Source organism: Engraulis encrasicolus, chromosome 18, assembly GCF_034702125.1.
Source record: "Engraulis encrasicolus isolate BLACKSEA-1 chromosome 18, IST_EnEncr_1.0, whole genome shotgun sequence".
Taxonomy (NCBI): domain Eukaryota; kingdom Metazoa; phylum Chordata; class Actinopteri; order Clupeiformes; family Engraulidae; genus Engraulis; species Engraulis encrasicolus.
In genome coordinates, this window is record NC_085874.1 from 13,052,629 (window position 1) to 13,076,324 (window position 23,696).

General features: G+C 42.1%; 1 protein-coding gene across 1 annotated transcript in view; it reads left to right on the forward strand.

The window, feature by feature from the left end:
* Positions 1-23,696, forward strand: part of fig4a (FIG4 phosphoinositide 5-phosphatase a) — a 131,255-nt gene that overhangs the window by 7,165 nt on the left and 100,394 nt on the right. Inside the window, exons 3-4 of the mRNA XM_063223065.1 lie at positions 28-126; positions 7,262-7,385. Of these exons, the coding sequence (XP_063079135.1) occupies positions 28-126; positions 7,262-7,385 (223 nt within the window). The remainder of the gene's footprint in view (positions 1-27; positions 127-7,261; positions 7,386-23,696) is intronic.

Below are 23,696 nucleotides of genomic sequence, written 5' to 3' on the forward strand. Positions count from 1 at the left end.
TGTCGATGTCTTCTCTTCCTCCTCTAGAGGTTCTTCTTGGTTGGCAGTAACCAGGCCCAGACATGCCACCGGGTGTTGAAGATTGACAGGACCGAGCCAAAAGACCTGGTCATCATCGATGACAAGGTAGCACTTGGAAATCTTTTTTTCCTTTTTGTACTTTGTTTTCTGGGGAGGCATGCATGCAACCTCTATAATCCACAGTTGGGTTGAAAGTGTGTATTGATATTGCGTGTGTGTGTGCGTGCGCGTGTGTGTGCGCTTGGATTACATCACACTTAGTCCTGGACCAACCATGTAGACCCGTTCGCAATTTTGAGTTGGGGGCGTTTCTCACTGGAATTGAGTTAGTGGGTTCCTAGACATTAAAAATCACGGAGGTGCTCGTCCACCATAGTGCCAGATTTTTCACAATATGGCCGCCAAATATGGCCGCCATCGCCTATGACAAAAACCTGTGTTTTTTACTTTTAAACTGTTTATACACATGCCATACATCAATTCTGACCAATTTTTGGAGAGGAAATCATTTCCGACAATTTCATGAGGAGAATGTGTGATTGTGACCTTAAAAGGTCATTGCCAAGGTCAAATTTGCTATTCTGAAGAATGTCAATAGACTTTCATTGTAAAAATGAGAAACAAATTCTCAATTATGGTATGAGGAGTTATTTGCTGATATTGCCATGATTATCTTGTGTCAGTATAGTGTCAGTATAGTCCTTAAAAGGTCAAGGTCAAGGTCATGTTCCAGGTCTTTTCCCTATTCTGAAGAACTCGGCCATGTGCTTGCCTATTAGGTCATTATTAAGAATAAGGAACAGTCACTATAAATGTAAACCTAACATTTCCACACAGTCAGAGGACAGGACAGCACATGCACTGCAACAGTCAACACAGAGAGGAGCCCCCACTAGAAGAGGAGAAGTGTGTCAGAGATCACAAGAGTACACAACTTCACTGCCTCTTTCAAATGCTTGTGCATAACATTCAATGCGGAATAAGGCGAGCACCATTGCATATGATGCTTCCCACACAGCAAAAGCCTTCACATCAAGAACCTTCTCGCAACTTTTCACAGGATTGGTTCATGTTCAAGCTACCAGACAATCAGATCTGACCAGTCTTCTTGCTAGCTATGCTGTGGAATGCTCGAAAAACCGACAGAAAACCATACCTAGCACTTACAAGGGAGGATTATACATCCATTATACATGGGGTCATCTGTGGCCTAGTGGTTAGAGAGTTGGTCTTTCAATCTAGGGGTTGCAGGTTCGAATCCCCCCTGACCTCTCCCTACATCTCCATCCATGGCTGAAGTGCCCTTGAGCAAGGCACCTAACCCCACATTGCTCCAGGGACTGTAACCAATACCCTGATAATAATAATAATAACTGTAAGTCGCTTTGAATAAATGAAAGCATCAGCTAAATGCAATGCAATATACATTGGCAGGCATCCAACTCTGATTATGCTGACCAACAGAGGTGGAAGAAGTACTGAAGTTGTGTACTTAAGTAAAAGTAGAAGTACCCTGCGAAAAAATTACTCAAGTGAAAGTAAAAGTTGTTTACCAAAAACGTACTTAAGTAAAAGTCCTAAGTACTAACTTTTAAATGTACTTTTCAGTACAAAAGTACAAGTAGGCCTACACGCGCAATGGCTGTCTTTCTCCATGTCTACCTACTTGATACAATAGGAAAAATTGTCTGCAACGGTTTTCGGTTCCATTTGAACATGACTATGGAGTCCTGTTAATGTTTTTAAAAGTATATTTTCTGTCTGGGTGTCAATTTGGAAGAGGGGCTTGGTCCGACCTCCCTGCCCGCAGCTGAGGCTACTGAAATATCCACGAAACACAACAGGAAAACCTAGGATAAATGTAACTAGTAACAAAGTATTCTCCTAGAAATGTAAGGAGTAGAAAGTACAAGTAATTGTCAAAAAATGTAATTGAGTAAAAGTAAAAGTCTGCATTTTTATTTTTACTCAAGTAAGTACAAATTCCAGAAAAAACTACTTAAGTACAGTAACGAAGTAAAAATACTTAGTTACGTTCCACCTCTGCTGACAAATCATCACTTTCTGGTACCAAGGGTTCACACTATGCAGCCTTATTACTGTTTCAAGATGCCTCAGTGAACAAACACCTTCAAAAGTCTCCAGTGTCGGGCACAGAATTAGGCCAAGCTGATGATATACTGCAGAGGAATTTACCATGCCAAGAGGTACCTGATCATGCAAAGCCAGTGGTTCGACCTGCCCTACCACCAGACATGCTGCTGCATCCTGAAAACAAACAAGCAACATTACTGCATGTTGCCACTGCAAAAGGTTTATCAGGAAAGCATGAATTCTTGATCAGCCTGATTCGCTCTGGTGTGTCAGGAGGAGACCTTTTGATGCAGGCTGCTGTACACACACTTGTCTCATCTGCTGTTGTGCCAATGATGCGTGCTGGCTTCCTTCCTATAATACCAAGACCCATTACTGAGTGTGCCACTGTCAGACACTGCCTATCCAACTTCCAGTGTTCGCAGGCAGATGATCCAGGCATCAATGGCAATTTGGTGTGATGAAACCTGCATGAGACGGAGCACTTCAAGGATCTCTTCCACTGTATTGGCCCTTTCCATTGGACGCATGTTATTCTCAGATATCAGGGAAAATTGCCTCGAGGTTCTGGCCTAGATAATGCATTGATGCATGTCTCTCCAGTGGGAGGTATTCTGGACTCACAAGGACAAGGCAGACTGTCCAGTGCTTGCACCGGTACAGGCATTGCACACTTCACTGGCTTCAAATTAACGTTGCCCAGAATTTGAGTTTGAGGCCTTGACTGAGCAAGTGGAGAGCTTGAATCAAGACAAGTCAGAGCTCTGCCAATTCTTTGAAGTTTGGATGGATTTGGCGGCCATCATTAAAAATGCTGTTGTCTCTGAAAGAGCAGGAAAATAAATCAATATGTGGCTACCATAACGTCCTATGCCAATCTTTGCAGAACGTAACTGCAGTAGCCTCTTACTGCTGTGCGAGGTGACATAAAGGTTGAGCAGCATTCAGATAGTATGCAAGGGTCATGGAGGACAGTTTGTAGTAGGAGTCACACGCAATGTTAATGTTGCAGCAAAATTTGAGTTCTTTCCATCAGATTAGAATGATCACTGATGTCCTCAACTTTCTCACCAACAACACCACTTTGAAGCGGACAGAATGCCACCTCCAACATGCACTGAGCACCACTCCGTGCCTTACATTCAACCGAAATGTGTAATTGTTGCTAGACTTTGTGGTGGATCCGCAAAATCCATACTCATTGACCGTTAATGCGCCTGTTTCACTGCACAATCTGATCAGCAACCAGGTTGTTAACAGGAGTGTTGCACCTCGCCTGCGCAACCGTCTCCAAAGCTTGTTTTCAGCTTATACTGGCAGGATATGTTAGTTCTCAAGAACATAAGATAAGTGGAACTGTTTCAAAAAGGAATCTTCTGCAGTACAAAGATCAACCATAGAAGACACCAGCAATCATTGTAAAGGAGCAGAAGTTGGTCTCATCTAAAGACATAGCTGAGGCACATAGGAGGATGGACATTGCTGAGGAACGGGGCATGAGTATTCAGCAGATCTCATGATGTCCTTTCAGCATCACCCCTGTTAGATGGTGACCTTCTGTTGGTTGTTAACAAGTCAAAGCTTGTCAGTGAAATTGAGCCTAGGGGTGGGCGATATGGCAAAAATGTTGTATCACGATTTTTTAACATGAAATCACGATTTCAATTTTTTATCACGATCTTCCATCCAAAAAAATAAAAACAACAAAAAAGAACTTTCATATACTTGCAATTTGTAATTTGCAGTCAATAAAATATTAACACACTGATTATACTCTCATAAAGTGTACAATTGGAATACAATAATGTAAAGAATAAAGTGAAGACAACAACACAAGTGAGAAAACGTCACTCTGATACTGATAATAAACATCCTCACTGCAAGACGATCTATACGATTTCTCCACTTTGGCAGATTCGAGACGATCTTTTACTCAATATCGCGATTCACGATATAATATCGTCATATCGCCCACCCCTAATTGAGCCTCACCTTAATCTCACCCAATGAAGCTCTGAGTCTACTTATTGCCCTCATGTTCGGGTAGACTTCATGTCAAAGATCCGTCATATGCCTCTGGCAGAATTTAGGCGCTGTCATCAATGCCATCATCAACTCAGCAGTATCCCTCTGCTGACATCCAGAGCTCATCCATCTTGTGACTCCTACATTGAGATGTCATTGAAGGAAGGTGAACGCATGCGGTGTACCAACTCGGTACAACAGCCGTTGACATCATTGGCGTGAACGGACTAACACCCATTCCTCACCAACTTGATAAGTTCCGGGCCTCTGTGGAGAACAAGTGAAATCTCCAATTGTTAGTTCCAGACATGATTTATCATCAAACCAGAGGCAATACTACAGCCCTGTTGTTCTTGATGATGAGGTGCTACCAGCAAAGTCAGCTGATGGTGAAGAGATTCCAGAGCTCTTGAACTGCGTTGATGAGGCTTAGGCCAGGTTGCTGGTGCATGTTGAGTGGGCTGTTCGTGTGAAGCAGTGCAGAAAAGTTGTTATAGACTCAAATGATACAGACACATTTGCATTGCTTCTCCACTACAGCCCATATTTCCAGGAACTTGGTATGCAGGAGATTTGCCAGCAGTATGGCACTGGCTAGATGCGGAGAATGCTTCCCCTCCATCAATTAGTCTCTCATCTTGGAGCATCACTGACAAAAACTGTGATCAAAGAACATATCCTGTAAGGAGATGATTGCATGAGTAGGGGGGTTGCATGAGGTTGGGACTAAACATGCAGCCATGGTTTCTGATCCAGTCCAGTACTTGCTATCTTTGGAGAGGCCAAAATATTGACCGAGCAAGATGCAACATTGGCTGGGAAGTACTTGGTGCGTGTCTGGGCTGGGGCCAGATCAACCACAACAGCTGTAATATTTGATGATCACAGAGTATAAATGTACAGCATTGGTGATGGAATCAATGCTCTTCCTCCCATCAGTAGTGCTATAAGAGGGCACATTCACAGAGGGGCATTTCTAGTTCATAGAGTCTGCAACATACTTACTTCTCCTCTTCTAGTGGGGGCTCCTCTCTGTGTTGACTGTTGCAGTGCATGTGCCGTCCTGTCCTCTGACTGTGTGGAAATGTTAGGTTTACATTTATAGTGACTGTTCCTTATTCTTAATAATGACCTAATAGGCAAGCACATGGCCGAGTTCTTCAGAATAGGGAAAATACCTGGAACATGACCTTGACCTTGACCTTTTAAGGACTATACTGACACTATACTGACACAAAATAATCATGGCAATATCAGCAAATAACTCCTCATACCATAATTGAGAATTTGTTTCTCATTTTTACAATGAAAGTCTATTGACATTCTTCAGAATAGAATGCAGAATTTGACCTTGGCAATGACCTTTTAAGGTCACAATCACACATTCTCCTCATGAAATTGTCAGAAATGATTTCCTCTCCAAAAATTGGTCAGAATTGATGTATGGCATGTGTATAAACAGTTTAAAAGTAAAAAACACAGGTTTTTGTCATAGGCGATGGCGGCCATATTTGGCGGCCATATTGTGAAAAATCTGGCACTATGGTGGACGAGCACCTCCGTGATTTTTAATGTCTAGGAACCCACTAACTCAATTCCAGTGAGAAACGCCCCCAACTCAAAATTGCGAACGGGTCTACATGGCTGGTCCAGGACTAACTTGAGGTGAAAGGAAAAGGAGATGGACACAAAATGTACCTTTTTCTCCTAGAAAACCATCATTAAATAAACGATTCAGCACAGAAAATCGCCTCTATTGCTGAAGCAGAAAATCCTGTGCTCCTCCGCCATGACATGAGGCTGTAAGCATATTGCGTAAATTGCTTAAATGCACCACTGAATTGGTACAGAAAGAATTGTACATCATGCTGCATTCATAATACTGGTACAGTACATTACCTTGCCCTGAGCATCTTCGTGTGTGTGTGTGTGTGTGCGCGCTTGTGCGCGCGCTTGTCTGTCTGTTGAGGAGTGGTACTGTATATGGCGGTATAGAGTAGATTACATCACCTGAACTATTTGTTGAAAGAGAGTATCGAAGCCTGTGTGAGACAGTTATATTTTTTCATCCCTCGGCTGTTTGTTGTGTAATTATTGTAGAAATATGCTGTATATTTTGTATTCTGTATATATAATGCTTTATTGACTTTTTACATCGTATGGCCTTCATTCTGTGTGATTTGATTTTGAAGGTTAATGTTTATTGTAACTGACATTTTTACATAAAATGTTCCTTGTGGATTAAGGGAGAAGGAGTTTCTGGGACCACACTGGGACCACACTGTGTGCATAGCAAAGTAACATGCAAACTATTCACCTATTGGCCTAATCCAGGGGTGTCAAACTCATTTCGGTTCAGGGGCCACATGCAGCCCATTTCATCTTAAGTGGGCTGGAACAGTAACGTAATTCCGAAATATGGCAATTTTCTGGTTCATATTGGAATTGCGTCGCTATCAAGCGTTTCAAGGTGGATGACAGCGGGTATACCAGGAACATTGACTGTAAATGGCGAGCAGTAACATTGTTCACAAGTATTGAAAACCTGAAATCTCAGACACCTGCAGCAACTTTGTAATGACATTTTTGAAATTCGTTTAAAAAAAAATCCATCTGGTGGGCCGCCCGCATCCGGCACTTTGGCTCTATGTTTGACACCCTTGGTATAATCATTAAAACTCACATTGGAGATGCTGATGGTATTAGAAGTCCATGTTTAATTCATAAATGGGCCTATGACACAGGAAGGCCCTGCCACATACTGCTGTTAAACTGTGTAGAATTGCCTTTCACAAGCCTTAAACACTCCATCAGGAGGTGGATGGGAACTCAACTCAACGTGTATAGTGTCAATGATATATTGTGGAAATTATGGGGTGTTTGAGTAATTAACTCAATTCAACTCTGTCCTATTGGATGTTGTAACGTAAATGTATATGGAGTAATGCAAATGTAAAATTATGCAGATGTAATGGTTCACAAGGACCAGAGTGACATGTCAACATGTCTTGTCTTAACTTCTCTGTTCTTTGTCATGTCTGTGTGAATGCCCATTTCTGACTGAAACCATGTTAGAGGATGTTAAACCATTCTACGTTTTTTTGTGTGTGTGTGTGCGCAGCATGTGTACAGTCAGCAGGAGGTTCGAGAACTGTTGGGGCGTCTGGATCTGGGGAACCGCACCAAGATGGGCCAGAAGGGCTCCTCTGGCCTCTCCCGGGCTGTCTCTGCATTCGGCATCGTGGGTAAGACTCCCGGCAGTGTGGTGTGTGTGTGTGTGTGTGTGTGTGTGTGTGTGTGTCTGTGTGTCTGTGTGGGTGGGAATATCAGAGAAGCCCACAGAATGGCAAGGTAGGAAGTGATTTTGTGCGTTCGTGTGTGTGTTTGCATATGTGTGTGGTTGAAAGGAATCCAACTGTGCATGTGCTGATAAATGCGCTGTCTCTGCTCATGCACACACAGACGCATTGTTAATCAGTGCACGACAAGAATACATAATATGCACTCAAGTATCTAGTTTTGAAATTAAAGTAAAATTAGTGATCATTAAAGCCCCTTGTGAATGCGCAGGTGTACTTTTGTCTCTTGTCTTTTCCTGGAGTGAATAATGTTTGGATTCATTTTGGCTAAGCCCATCTCTATATCATAACCATAGATATACCATTAACGGACTGTCAACAGAGAAAGAGAAAGATACGCACCTGTATGTGAGCGATTTTTATTTTGTTTTATTTATTTTTTTGTCTGGCATGGAAGGGAAAAGGAAAATTGATGTTGCAACTCTTTTGAGTTTGTTGTTTTTCATTAATTCTAATATAATTATCAATTGACATGGTTTGAAATGTGTATTAGTCTTGTAACCAAGTGGTTATCAGACGTTTTGTTGATGTGATGGAAATTTCGCTATAAGTGTATATCGCCATAGAGACGACTTGCAACTTGTGAACCGAGTTCTAGCTGAAACACTATATATATATATATATATTTAAGCCCATCTCATTATGAAGCCTGGAAAGTAGGCCTGGGGCTATTATAAAACATTCATCTTGGTCATAACACAGACAGAGAGAGTGAGCGAGAGAGAGAGAGATAGAAAGAGAGAGACTATTTTTACCTCACTGATTTGAAAGAACGGACCAGTATTATTGGCTCCATTTCTGCTTTCCTTTGCCGCTTCGCATTATTGTTACCTGACCTGTTACCACATCATTCTAAACTTGTCTGATTGAAATGCCCATTACTTATCAGTAATGTTATTAGCTCAGCTGTTGTCGATGTTAACGAATTAGCCTGTATCGTTGAAGTAATTGTAGATTGCCACGGTGATGAAGTTCGTGTTTTGCAACTCTGTTGATATGATGTCTGCATTTGTTTTGCTTATCGCATCATAAATGCTAGATATGTTATATAGGTCATAAACATTTCATTGTTTATGTCGGCTTGTGCATGCCCTGATGAGTGTGTTCACATTTCAGGCGTGTGTGTGTGCGTCTGCGTGTGCGTGTGCGTGCGCGTGTGTGTGAGTGGAAATCATTGTCAAGATGTGATACAATGATCTGTTGATGGGAATCAACACAGACATCGCTCAAGTGTGTCCTTGCCTTGCCGTTCAATTCTTTCCCACCACCCAATAACATGTGACAACCTCAGTCCTTGACACATTGGCTGTCTTTGCAAGCACATTCTGGGTGAGCACCTCATTGTTGGCTTTACGTAAGACACCGTGAAGGGAAGGCGAATGTTTTCCCTACAAGATGTTCTTGACCTGATTTCATTTTTGTAATCCTAGGATTGCGAAAGAGGAATGACAGTCTCGTTTTGTGGGCTTGTGTATTGTGACTGAGTGTCAAGGGCATTGGTGAGTGCTGGAACAGGTTTCAATAGGTTCCCAAACAACAGGCCACCAGCGATGCATGTACATTAAACAGAGTTCGTACGGTCATGGAAAACCTGGAAAAGTTATGGAATTTAAAAATTCAAATTTCCAGGCCTGGAAAAGTTATGGAAAACTTTTTTTTGGTCAAAAGTTTTGGAAAAGTCATGGAAATCTATCTAGTGTTTCATCAATTATCTTTCTGAACTTGATGCCGCGCTGTAATAAAATGCAAATCGCCATGAGTTGTCGTGGAAATGTTGTCTTGCGCAGTTTGCGCATGCGCATGCATAACCCTGTGTTGCCAAATTGAGCGTTTGTCAAATAAGGCAGGTTGTAGTGGCTCCAGGCGATTTTTCATGCATTTTTGGTGCTAGAAATCACTCACATCTGGCAACCATACTCCTCGTTACGCACAAGCTAAATGTAGTATGCGGGGCATGGTGAGAGCTTAGTTCTAAACTTCTATTAACGATGTACGGCTTGCCGTGAAATGTAACTTCAACAACACACGGCTTTCTAAAGATTATCAACAAATGGCTAACAAAAGGAGGACGAACATTTTGATGTGTCCGATATGTGTGAAGCGCGCCACTTGTCAGCCATCTGAAGGGCAAGATACAGTGTTGCCTCCAGCTACTATTAACAGGTTAGCAATTATAAACGTTTTAGCGGTTCCACAAAAGCTAATGCCAAAAGGAATACAACCCTAAGACATGTTTGGTGCGCTAATTTGCCAGATAGAGCTCCAAGTGAACCTTTTATGTTTTCGGTAAGCCCCGACATATTGATATTGAGAAGCAAAGGTGCACCTGCGACTGAATTTGTCTTCTGCGCTGAAAGGTTAATGAAATCTGTACAGTATGTGTGGATGACCACGAGCCAAACAATTGTCAATGTCGGCATGACGCGAGTGTTTTGAAATATAAGCGGCAGCGCCAAAAGAGTTTGAAAAGTTACGTGGCTTTGTTTCAAATCAGTCAGATTGCAACACAAAATGAGGCTCACATCTCGTTGAGTGGGCGTCACACTTTGCGCAGTGCACTCTTTCCAACTTTTTTGGCTCCATCAACGACCACAACAAATGACAACAAACATTCTTACAGGCGCTTTGGACTGTTGTGCTTAGTGTAGAGGTAGAGGTAGAGGTAGAGGTAGACTGAATGTTTTCTAAATTACTTGGGCAGGATGTGCATCTACCTCCATGGGCATGCTACAAAGTTGTCTTCATAATGATTTCACGACCTTATTTCCTATTGACCTATTCATTTTCATTTCTTACTCAAGGCCTACACCAGAAGTGAATAATATAAATAGGCCTACAATATTAGTGAATAATATAATTAATATACCGGTAATACAACATATAGGCTAGTATAATGGCAGCATATAGCCTGTAGTGAAACATAGCCTATAGTATGAATATATTTACATATTTATAATATAGGCTATGTAATATAATATAATATGCCTCCACCCCGCGCACCGGTGATTGGTCATTGTTTTTTTGGTTCTGGAAATTTAGTAAAAGGTTTTGGAAAAGTCATGGAAAAGTCATGGAAAAAAATTGGTAAAAAAGTGTATGAACCCTGTTAAATGAACGATGGAGCAATTGTTGCCCTAGAATACTGTAGACGACCCTATGGTGTCCTAGCGCTACTTTAGCCACTGACTAGCGTCCTAGTAATGAACCACATATGACTTATCTGGCTGTGTGTGGTTGTGTCTTTCCCTTTGCGCTTGATGGTCTTCAGATGAATAACGCTCTGCTTTGTCCAGGGAAAAGGGGATGGGAACTCTCTCTCCCTCTGTCTTGCTCTCGCTCGTTCTTTCTTTCTTTCTTTCTTTCTTTCTTTCTTTCTTTCTTTCTTTCTTTCTTTCTTTCTTTCTTTCTCTCTCTCTCTCTCTCTCTCACACACACTAATTCAAGGCCAGAAGGCTGAATGAAGGGGAATCAAGAGTGGATGATATAACGTTTTACAGGAATATATGGGTGGTTGACGTTTAAGGGTGTAACGCAAAAAAAAAGTTTTTCCAATTCCTGAAAAAAGATGCAAAAAATTGGAAAAAAAATAGAAAAAAATAAAGCACTTAGTAGTCTGTAGAATTTCGCCTTATTTTTGTCATTTTTGGGTATAACACATGACTGACATCTGAGCTCATGCTAACTCATGTGTTTTCATTTATAAAAAAAAACTTGTTTTCCTTCTATAAAAGCAGTCACACCACAGGACACCATAAAATGAACCTAAGCATTGCGTGACAGAAACATTACAACATGAAGACATATTAAGAGGTTAATAGTCACCTTAAACTTCCACAGCACTCTCCAATAACTGAGGTACTGACTGGTTAGGAGCCAGTCTCTAAGACCCTTGTAGTTGGCCTTGCTGCTGCCCATTCACAAACATTGACATACATGTCACCCTACAGGACGCAGTTTGTGTTACGAAATTGAACTTGTAGTTGATATTACTGTCTTGAGTTTTTTTCACATTCACATATAAAGTTAATATTTATGCAATCATGCCAAATGCTTCATACATTATTCAAACTGTTGTTGGTTAATTTATATATATATTATATTCCAGGTTTCATTAATGTTACAGTCACACCGCAGGATATTTGACATATAAACCTTTACATACATTTTAACAAAAATGTTTCTTCTCATCTAAGACTAATATGAAACATAATGTACCACATCTTCTTTCATTGACATGCACACACTCTTCAGATACAAGGGACACAAAGGGACACAAAATAGTCATTGGAACATACACACACACACTCACTCACTCACCGACTAGGGGTGGAATGGTTCACAAAATTTGCGATTTGGTCCATATCACGGTATGAAGGTCACGGTTTTCGGTTCTCTACGGTTCTCGGTTTTTTGTGTTCTTGTTTTTTTATTCATAATAAATGGTGCACTGGGAGTATTAAACCATATTTATACAATTGCAATTATAAAGTGATGATGCTTAAGTTGAATTTGACCTTTTGCATGTGTCTGAGAACCGTCTCTTGTGCTAACCTGCACTTGCACTTAAGCTCTCGTCAGCTGATGTGCGCTGTCTGAGCGTTCCAAATGCCCTCTTTCAATTGGCTAATAAAATCAGAGTTATCACAAGATATCCTACATATGGTTTTGTGCGGGCTTATAATGTGAATATGGTTTGATTTGAATTGAGTCATCCTCTCATTGGTATTATATTCTAATGTTTTAATCAGAGAGACTGGATAAGACACTCCTAGGATGTCTGTTTTACATATTTTTATATGCAGTATATATATATAATATGAACTGCGGTTTGCCACGGATTGCACGGTTCGGTTCGGTATATGTGTGAATTGTATGGTTTCGGTTTTCGGTGCGGTTTGTGCCATCCTCATCACTGACACACACACACACACACACACACACACACACACACACACACACACACACACACACACACACACACACACACACACACACACACAGATAGAGTATAAAATACACATGCAATCAACCAACGAACTGACACACACACACAGAACAGACATGGAGCATCACCCCCCCCCAACACACACACACACACACACACACACACACACACACACACACACACACACACACACACACACACAATCATTAGTCTCTGCAGACTGATGTGTTGATAACAAGTGTTATGTGAGAATGAGTCATACTTTATTTGTTTTGACCTACTTAGCTTGTGAACGAATGGAATTGCACACAAACGCGCGCGCGCACACAGACACACACACACACACACACACACACACACACACACACACACACACACACACACACACACACACACACACCATTGAAAGTAATAACAGACTTCACCGGTGCCCTTCAGCGTATTAATGAGGTAAGGCCCTCAGGATAACCTATGCACACACACAGACAACACCATCCTTTCAGAAGACTGCTTGGTGTGAGTGGAGCACACCAGGGGTGAAACTTAAACATTTTCCCCACCAGTCAATGTGGCAGGTAGATTCTAAAATCTACCAGTCACTCACAATTTTTCCAGTCGCCATTTTATATTCAACCATTCCAAACATTGTAATGCCAAGTCTGATCAATAATTTTGTTTCAGAGGTCATATATTCAATTATTGAGATGCCAATAACTCTTTTCATTACCAGTTTGTTTAAACCTTTGAAGTTGGATGCTGTGTATAATTCAGCATTAACCCGGGCGCTTGTAGAAAAATATTACCCGTCAAGGTGACTGGTGGGTTGACATATTTCACCCGCCAAAGGCCAAATTCACCTGTCATTGGCAGGTGGACAGGTGCTTATTTCCATCTCTGGAGCACACGCTGTTAGTCTAGGCTGTATCAGAGAGGTTTTAAGGATATTACGAGAGACTCCATTCACCACTTTTCAGCGTGGTACTGCACTCAAGGGGCACCAATGGAGGAGTGGTGAACTAGGTGAACTGCAGGCATGGGTAAAATAGGGAGTGGGAAGGATGTTTGTTAACCGGCTGTGGCTGTATTGTCTAAGCTAGTTTCTCAACCTTTTTTGCCCAAACGCCCCCAGACACCCTCCTACACCTGTCAGGCCAAGTAAAACAATGTGTCCCAATTTGTGCACTTTGGGCATATGTTTCAGTGCATAGCACACACTAACTATGCATTGAAATGTAGTGCCAGGATGTTTGCGAGCTCACTGAGAAGAAACTTTCAGGAGGCTCTGTGCATAGCTTACGGACAACAAGCGCATGCACTGGCGCTTTTTGCCAGCCCATGAAAACTAAGATTGCATTCTCACTAGGGATGCAAATTATCGATTAATTCATTAATCATTAGTTGATAGCCTAATCGATCGACTTAAAATTAATTGATAAGCGGCGTCTTCCCCCCGAAATCTCAATGTTTCTCAAAAAAACCCTACTAAATCTAAAAAATTGAATTGAAAATTGAAATAAAATACCACATTTAAATTAATTCTATTTCCATTCTTTAATCCAAAGGTGATTTAAATATTCCCACTATTCACACCTCTCTTCACACACACTCATGCCCATTTCACCTGGGTCTCTTGTCAGTTGAATTGACGATTAATTGCGATTAATGTTTTTTTAATCGATTAATGCATTGATCGATAAAAGTCGATTAATCGATTAATCGTTTGCATCCTTAATTCTCACAGAAAATGCTGGAAGCGGGCTTGCCTTTTGGTGCAGAGATGAGCAGTTTTATTTTTGATATCTCTATCCCTAAATTAAAAACAAACAACTATTGGGAAAACAAAGCTAAAAGAAATGTTGGAAAAGTCCATCCACCCAGTCAGAAGTTATGGGCCAAACAATTCAGCCATCTTGGATTCAGCCATCTTGAAAGTGTTGTAGCTCCGCGTTTTGGGGATATACTAAATGACATGCATGCTATTTTAAGTTCGCTAAGGAACACTGCATATGATATAATTTTGAAAATCAACATGGGTCCGAGTTGGATTCGAACTCACAACCTCCATATCTCTAATACAGCACCTTTGCCATTGATACTAAATGACATGCATGGTATTTTAAGTTGGCTAAGGAACACTGCATATGATATAATTTTGAAAATCAACATGGGTCCAAGTGGGATTTGAACACCCAACCTAAACCTGTGGCGGAATTCATTTCCACCCTGGTCTCCAAGACTAATTGTTTCCAATGCCCCAGTAGCACACTGCACCCACAAACACACATACACATAATTGAGGCCACTTAAGCAGTTCTCTACCTGAAGATGAGACGCACCTGCAGCGAGATCTGATTGAGGGGTGTGGCCGTAAGCTGGCACCGCTTGTTAGATGCTAGTTTTGAGCATTCTCGGGAGGACAGAGAGAGAGAGAGGAGAGAGAGAAGCACCAGAGCGAAACCCACCAAACTTACGGCGAAGAGTACTAGCGCAAAAACTACCCAACCGCCACAAAGGAACTAGGCCTACACACTGGGGAAGACTCCGAAAGCGGTCTAAGAGCCAAAAGGAAGTCGTTGGCCGGGTCTGTTGTTGCCCAAAGGCTCCCGGACAGACTAATATTCGCCACTCCAGCAAAACCTGTGAGTCCGAATCCTTTGCTTGCTGTTGGAGTAATAACGCGCTCTGAGTAACTCATCCACGCTGCAGTGGACCCTCGCTCTGCTTCACCTACAATCACACACACATGCACACACGCACATACCTCCTCCTCGCTCTGCTTCTCCTCCAAAACGCACATACCCCCTCCCGCCGCTGCGCGCTCTGCTAGGGGCTTCACCTCAACTACACACATACACACACGCACATAACACACTCCCCTACATCCAAACACTGATATCCTTTTTCTTTTCTCCTTCATACACACACACTGATGACTTTGGTTCTAGTTTTGATATTTCTTTGTGGGGTTAAAGGCCTATATACTCACTGACGAGTGAGCGGTTGTTGATTTGTTTTTGGTAACTGGCTCGGCTAGTTTTGTTTTCTGTTGAGAGTCTATTTTGTGTTTGAGTGTCTTGATAAAGACGTGCTGGTTTGAATCCTTGGTTTGTTGTTCGTTTATTTTGACTTATTTTATTGCTGGCGGAAGCTTATAATTTAGTGACAGGATTTAAAGGCCTGTCTGGCACCTGAACTTTGGTTTATTCAGTGCCCGCCCGTAAGCGCAGCTACAAACCTAAACTTAATCTGATCTATTTAAATCAGATCTATTAAATCTGATTCAAAAACATCATGAAAACGTAGCCAATATCACATTGCATTGAAGAGCTGAACAATAGACTTCTAGAACGGTAGTGCAGCTGCTCGTTAAGAATAGAATGTTGAGAGAAAGTGACAGTTGAGATGGAACCCTGTATTGGCAGCACCTGTTCTGATTGACTGTATGGCCGTTAGGGCTTCCGCACACCGGCTCCGACAAAGTGCTGAGCACTGCTCAGCTAAAATTCGATTCCATTGTTTTCAATAGAACCATGCACACTGGCGCCGATGTCCGTGGACATTGGCCGATGTCGGATAGCAATTAGAGACAAGTTCTATTTTGTCGGCGCCGCCCATTGACTATCAATGCAATGTTCGTGTGAAATTTGGTTTGGGGGTCCGAATTATGTCGGAAGCAAAAGTGCGCCGCACTTTGTCAAAGCCGGTGTGCAGAAGCCCTTAGTATTGAGCTCTAAGGCAGAGGGCATCATCCAAACAGTTTCTAGTTTTTAGATACCGTAAATTTACAAATAATAGCCCGGCCTATTATTTGTCTGAATCGCGCGAGAGACCAGGAGAATATTTGAGACCGGCGGCTATTTGGGACAGGCGATTAATTCCTTCTTCCCAAAAATTATTTCCCTAAACTGGGAAAATATGGTACTCAATTGCTTTAAGCAATAGTAGGCCTAGGCTATGTTATTGTTAAATGTAAGACTAACAGTTAACACAGCGGGTGTTGTTGACATACGCGATTTTGAAGACTCGAAGAACATTATCGGGGAGGATTAAGGATAAATCTTAGGCTACACCTTTCCTTATTAATGGAAACTTAATTCCATGCTTTAGAAAGTATTCAAGAACCTAAAAAATCAGTAATTGCTGCAAAGTTCAATGGTTAGGCTATTTATTCAGTGAGGTTGTGGATATTGACACCTTTCCTCCGCGACTGCGAATAGCCCCCACCTTTGCGTTCTTCATCTGGCTGTCACCGCATCTGGAACTGGAAGAGAGCACGCAGTTCAAGACAAGCGGCTTGACTGCAATTGTCAATACAGTAGCCTAAACAACTGTTAAATGTTCAGCGGTGTCTGTAGTCAAATTATCACAGCGGTGGTAGATGATTTTCATGAAGACCTGAAGGTCTAGTCTATCCTACTTTGCAGCAGACAAAAACCAACAAATGTCAATCTCCCATGCACTACAAAATATTTAAGAACCTCATCTGCAATAGGCTAAACACGATTTATCCAACAAGCTTGTAGATAATATTGCCACCTTTCCCCTCTCCTGTGGTAGCCAGTTGCCTTCTCAGAAGAAGCAATCTGAATCGGAAAGAGTGCGCACTGTTCAAGACCCGCGGCAAGACTGCAATGGGGTGTCAGCATTCAGCCAAAACGGTGACAGGCCCTTTTTTATATAAAGATACCTTATTCGCAGCAGCCAAAATCAGTCAGACAATAAGTGCTTAACGAGTGCGTGTGCAGGGTAGTGAATGCTCCTTCTACCAGGGTAAAGTTTGCAATTGGAGAGGGGTGATTGAAGGGCCAAATTCAGTCCGAAATCAAAATGATCAAAATACGATCAATTTATTTACAATACCCTACATGACAGAAAGAAAAGGTGTAGGAGGTCAACAGAAAATAACCACAAACTGGATAGGCAACGTCAAAGTAAAATACAAACACGAAATCAAACATTTTATTTTTTTTAATGCGCAACACCAAGATTCACAAAACCCACTGGTTAGCAGGTTTTACGTTTTACGCACACATTTCGAAGCGGTTACAGATGCCGCTCTCTTCCTTGGTCTCCCAAACCCCAACGTAGGCTACACTGGGTTTAATACACCCTGCAATACTGGCAAACTATTATTCAATTGCCATTTCATTTGTCCATGCAAAGACCTTTACGCGGCGGTTCACTAAAAGTAGCCGAGGCCGAATTAAGGTAGGCTACAGCTTAACACAAAACGGGTTCCATCTACACAGATGCCGCATATTAATAGGCTACCATGCACAAAAAATGTAAAGCTAGCAAATGAAAATGAAAAGCATTTAAATTAACATCCCACTAGGCTAAACAATCTCTACCCCAAAGTCAAAGCTGCAACGGTGTGCGCTTCCGCCTCGCAGATTGATGCTTGATTAAAGTGTGTTGATCAGTGCAGTGCGTGCAGGGTGTGTGCGAGTGCGTGTGTGTGCTCCACCATGCACATTGAAGAAAGTTCACTTCAACATGTCAACAATGTCTCGTGTCCATATAGTGCACAAAACATTAAAAGCATTGTAAGAGATCATGTTTGCCAGTTTAGTGCAAAGGGAGGAGAATCCGAGTGCAGAGAAGCTGCATATTTTGTGTTGACGTTGCATTTCATTTCGTTGGACGCTCGTCTCAAATGTCATTTTCTCTCATCACATGTCTAGGCTAGCCTACTCTTTTTAAATGTGGATTTTACCCACATTGACCTGTATTACAGCGTTAAACCATACCCTGAAACACCTGCTTCACCCGAGTTTTAGATTGCAAAATTTTCGACATTTCGCTTCACTGACGCAGCGGTTGATGGTCAAAGACGCGACGCATCCTAAAAACTAAACAAAACAATATAAGGGGGGAAACATGTCGCGCCGGTGGTCAAGCCTTCTTCCTTGATTCATTTAATGATTATTTAGACCGGGTTTTTATTTGGAACCGGCCATTATCTGTCCAAATATCCTCATGCACCCGGCCCTTAAAGGGAACCCGGCCGCTAATTGGAACTCGGCTATTATATGGAACTTTACTGTAGCTGTTGTTAAAAAGAATTGGCACATGTCCTGCTCACAGATTGGAGTCATACGTGTGATCTTTCTAACAGTCCTTGAATGAAGTTTATAGGTTAAACGGTTCAGTCACAAATGGTCCTCTTGTGGAAGATGTGCTGACCTCTTCAGAAAGGCTCTTCAAGAGTCAGAATAGGAAAAGCCATTGGGCCAGCCCAGCAGTTTTTACACACCTGCCAGTTAAAAAGTAATGGGAGTTGGAACATGAAACTTTCACCATTTGGAGTAATCTCATAGAGCTCGCTAACAACGCATCAACGAAACTTCTAAGTGAAAGTGTTGAAGTTCTATGAACAAAAAAAGCTTCCTGCACTCTGATCCCTAGGGGGCTGGAATGCCTGGCACGAAGGTTCCGTCCATTGTTTTCTATGGGGACCCAAACTTGCACAAAATCGCCAAAAACGGCAAGAGACACGGACACGCTATATCAGTACAAATTATCTCCAAGCCGAGCCGGTCGTTTTAGTGTTTGAACGGAGTCTCTATCTCGAAAGTCCTAGGAGGAGATCCATTTTCTATTTTTACTGCCCTGCACAAGAGAATCAAGCAAGCATGCCCGCTCTGCAAGTCCGCTTAATGAACAGCTGGCGCGGTTTTACCTTATTATTCTATTCATCTTATGTGTTTAAATACCAAAATTGTTTCTACCCTAGATGTTTCAACACCCATAAAAAACAGAAAGACACCATCGCCCCGTCCCTATCCGTGGCCATGTTAACAGCACCCCCCAACGGCTCTCTAACGTTGAGAAACGCTATTCTAAGCAGAGAAAATGGTGTTCCAGAAGAGAGAGAGAGACACACACACACACACACACACACACACACACACACACACACACACACACACAGACACACACACACAGCCACACACTCAGAGCTCTGTTTATATGGTGATTCTACAGGTTGACTCGGAAAGTTATGCAGAGCTGAGTGGAACATCTGGCACCATTTAAAGCGATGGTTCGGAGTAGAATCACCCTAATGCCATTTGAACCGTGACACCCATCCACCTTTACACCCGAAGTGTTTTCTGCCGCAGGCTTACATCAACAGAGTTGCCGTGTTATTCGATGTTTATTCCGGATAGCTTGACTCAAGCGCATATGGATCCTGGGCACCATCTCCAAACTTTCCCCACAAAAATAACATGTCATGACACCAAACTTCTACAGTATAACAAATGTGGTTTGTACTCACAAAAAGATGAATTTGAAACTTTGTACATAGTCCATGAGTTTATTAGTAACAACACACGAGACGATTAGCTTTTCTGCTGCTAAACATCCGTCGACGTCACTTCCTCCAGCTGGGACTGTCCACTTATTGTAAGGTTTGTGTTTTAGTCCACAGCCAGGATATATGCACGAGTGTGGCATCGTCTTCTATTTATTAAACGTGGTAAAATTTAAATCCGAAGTGGTTAATTTCTAGTTGTGGCGCAAGCTGTCTTTTTGAGTTTTCCGCCTTCCGGACTCACGTGTATTTGTTTCCATCAACAAAGTCCCAGCTGGAGGAAGTGACGTCGACGGATGTTTAGCAGCAGAAAAGCTAATCGTCTCGTGTGTTGTTACTAATAAACTCATGGACTATGTACAAAGTTTCAAATTCATCTTTTTGTGAGTACAAACCACATTTGTTATACTGTAGAAGTTTGGTGTCATGACATGTTATTTTTGTGGGGAAAGTTTGGAGACGGTGCCCAGTATCCATATGCGCTTGAGTCAAGCTATCCGGAATAAACATCGAATAACACGGCAACTCTGTTGATGTAAGCCTGCGGCAGAAAACACTTCGGGTGTAAAGGTGGATGGGTGTCACGGTTCAAATGGCATTAGGGTGATTCTACTCCGAACCATCGCTGTAACAGTTAAGTTACCATGATCAAATCCCATAAGAAGCACGGGTGCAATAATGCATTTGAATATTCCAGTTGTATTTTCTTCAAAGTATCCAATTGATGTCACAAAAAGTAACATGACTCACGGTACAACTACATTTATTTGATTACCGGTAATTTGGCCTGCATTAGTGTGAACTTACGCAAACGCGTCATTGTGAGTGTGTAATGTGCATTTGGTCTCACCATTCTGTTTTTTTTTTTGCTCTGTGTGTTTTTTCTTTTTTTCATCCATTGCCAATCTTATGCATGTACTGTATAATGGATGCCAGTTAGCAGAGTTCAGAGGCATAAGGTGCGCTCAGGCTGACCGAGAACCTTGCTGATGCCCGTTCCCGCACCTGTGTCAACAAGAGAGGAGGGATGACAAAAGAACCTGATGTAAATTATTGGGTTTGTGAAAAGTATTATACAGTATGACATACTTTTTCTCCAAAGAGGACATGCGCATCATTATCAACTGTCAGCTATCATTTATATTGAAAGACTAGCTTTGCCTTGCCATACATAAGGTACAGTAAAAAAAAATTCCATTCATCGTAGAGTTATTCTGGGAGGGCTTTAGTCTTCTCAGACACCTGGCCAGTCTACATTGAGATGGGACGAGGATTGCCTGGTAACCACCAGACCTGATCACTAGTGAGATAAGGTCTGGAGACCTGACCTGCCCACTGTAAATCCCGTAGTAGGGGTTGTGTGGTCTATGATTGACTGGCTGTGTATGGGGCGTTACGAATGTGTATCATTTGTAGGGCTGTAACGATACGCTAAACTCACGATTCGGTTTGTATCACGATTTATGACCTACGGTTCGATACACCCCACGATTTCACATTTGTCAACATTATAAAATAAAATTACGAATAAAAGCTATGATACTTTAGTAGAAAAGGTTACAGGAGTCTACTAATAATTTGAAAAGGTTTAAATATAATAATGATGATGATTTGAAGCTTAGAAGTACTACAACTTCCTATCATTTGGTTGTTTTCTTGACTGATGGGTAACCAAATTTTGAAAGGGCGTATCACAATACTGCCTCTTTGTATCACGATACAGTATCGTGACTCTATGTATCACGATTTCTCGGTTCGATACAATATCGTTACAGTCCTAATCATTTGGTATACGTAGCCCATAGACAATCGTGTCTGTTGTATTTATTCAAACAAACTGCAGTCATCGCCTTTCCACACCTCCCTGCTCTCTGACTGGAGACCATGATCAGGAACCATGATCACTGAGGGATAGATTCCGTGCTGTCTTTCAGATCGTAATGATTGCAAACCAGCATGGGATTTCTCAGGCTAGGACGAAGAAGTGGGGACTGGGGAGCACACATTTCAAACATCAACCGAGTTCACCCCCCTCTCACAAGTTATTGTTTTTTTAATGTTATGACCATGACATTGGGCAAAATTAAACTAGCAGAGTTCACCCCTCCCTCCATTTCTCAGCCCTGCCGTTCCCAGACCGACCCGTTGTGCGAATAAAATCAGTAGGTTATGAGTGTATGGTAAAGCCAGGCTATTGAAAGACGGCCTTGGCCCGAAAACACGTCACTAGTCTGCGTCACGACCAGACAGACCTTGATTTGGTTGTACCGGTTTAGATGAGGATAGCAACCCAAAATAGCAGCCTGCCTCCCGGATCTTGTTTTGGTGTTGACTTGGCTGATGTGCGAGTCGACCTTGAGGTGCCCTGTTTTGAAGAAGTACACCAAGTACTGTGTCACTACACACACTCTCACACACTCTCACACACTCTCACACACACTCACCCACACTCACTCACATACACACTCACTCACATAAACACTCACTCACCCACACACTCACTCGCCCACACACACTCGCCCACACTCGCCCACACACACAGACACACAGACACACAGACACACAGACACACAGACACACACAGACACACACAGACACACACAGACACACACAGACACACACAGACACACACAGACACACACAGACACACACAGACACACACAGACACACACAGACACACACACACACAGACACACACAGACACACACAGACACACACAGACACACACAGACACACACAGACACACAGACACACAGACACACAGACACACAGACACACAGACACACAGACACACACAAACACACACACACACACACAAACGCGCACACACCTTCAGAGGGAACAGTTTTGTCCCTTGTTGTCATGAACATATTAGATCTGTCATTTCCATCCACAGGATGTGTGTGTAATTGCCACGCTCTGCATGAGTGAAATTACAAGGTTTGGTTCTACTTTACACACAAAAACACAAAGTGGGTCAAAAAAATCATTACTTCTCCCTGTCTGGTCATACAAGATTGTTACATAAACTCTCTCTCTCTCTCTCTCTCTCTCTCTCTCTCTCTCTCTCTCTCTCTCTCTCTCTCTCTCTCTCTCTCTCTCCTGCCGTATTATACCTGATTGCTTATTTCTGGAAAAATTACCTTCTTAAGGGTCTGAATCACATCATCCTTCCACAAAAATAGGACGCGCACAATTTAATATACAGTGATTCACTCAATAGCTTCCTAGGTGTTTGTAGACTGTGGTGTTAGTGGTCCTGGGTGCTTGCAGTGTGTCAGAGGCAGATCACACTCATTCATTCGCACTTGCACACACAAGCGCTCGCACACATGCACAATGTACGAGCAGATATATGGTACACACATGCATACACATACTGGCAGTCACATGCACTGCCAGTACTCGTAGACACACTTTTAATAACACACACACACACACATACACCCTTGTGGTGACCCTTGTGGGCTTAAGTGACCACACACACACACTAGTGGTGTGCATTGGCATTGCCCTCACGATTCGATTCGATTACGATTCGGGAGGTTTCAATTCGATTCAATTCTACAATGCATTGCAATGCATTACATTTCTACTGAAAGCAAAGCAAATGTTTCATCAGTCATGATGAGGCAATACAAGTAGTCAGATACTGAGCAACATTTTATTGGCAGTTTTCTGTATCAGTCTTGCAGTTTTCAATGCTTTGAAGTGCTTTTATTTAATTTAACATTCATTTGCTCCTGAAATATCCACGGAAGTAATTGAAACTTAAAAAAATTGCTGCATCGATTATGGAATTTGCCGCATTTAATTGAATTGTCCATGCCCCTCATTGCATTGCATTGCCGAATCGATTATTGTTGACACCACTAACACACACTAGTGCTTGGGTTTGAATGGTAGACAGGGCAGTGCAGACAAGGCTACTGCT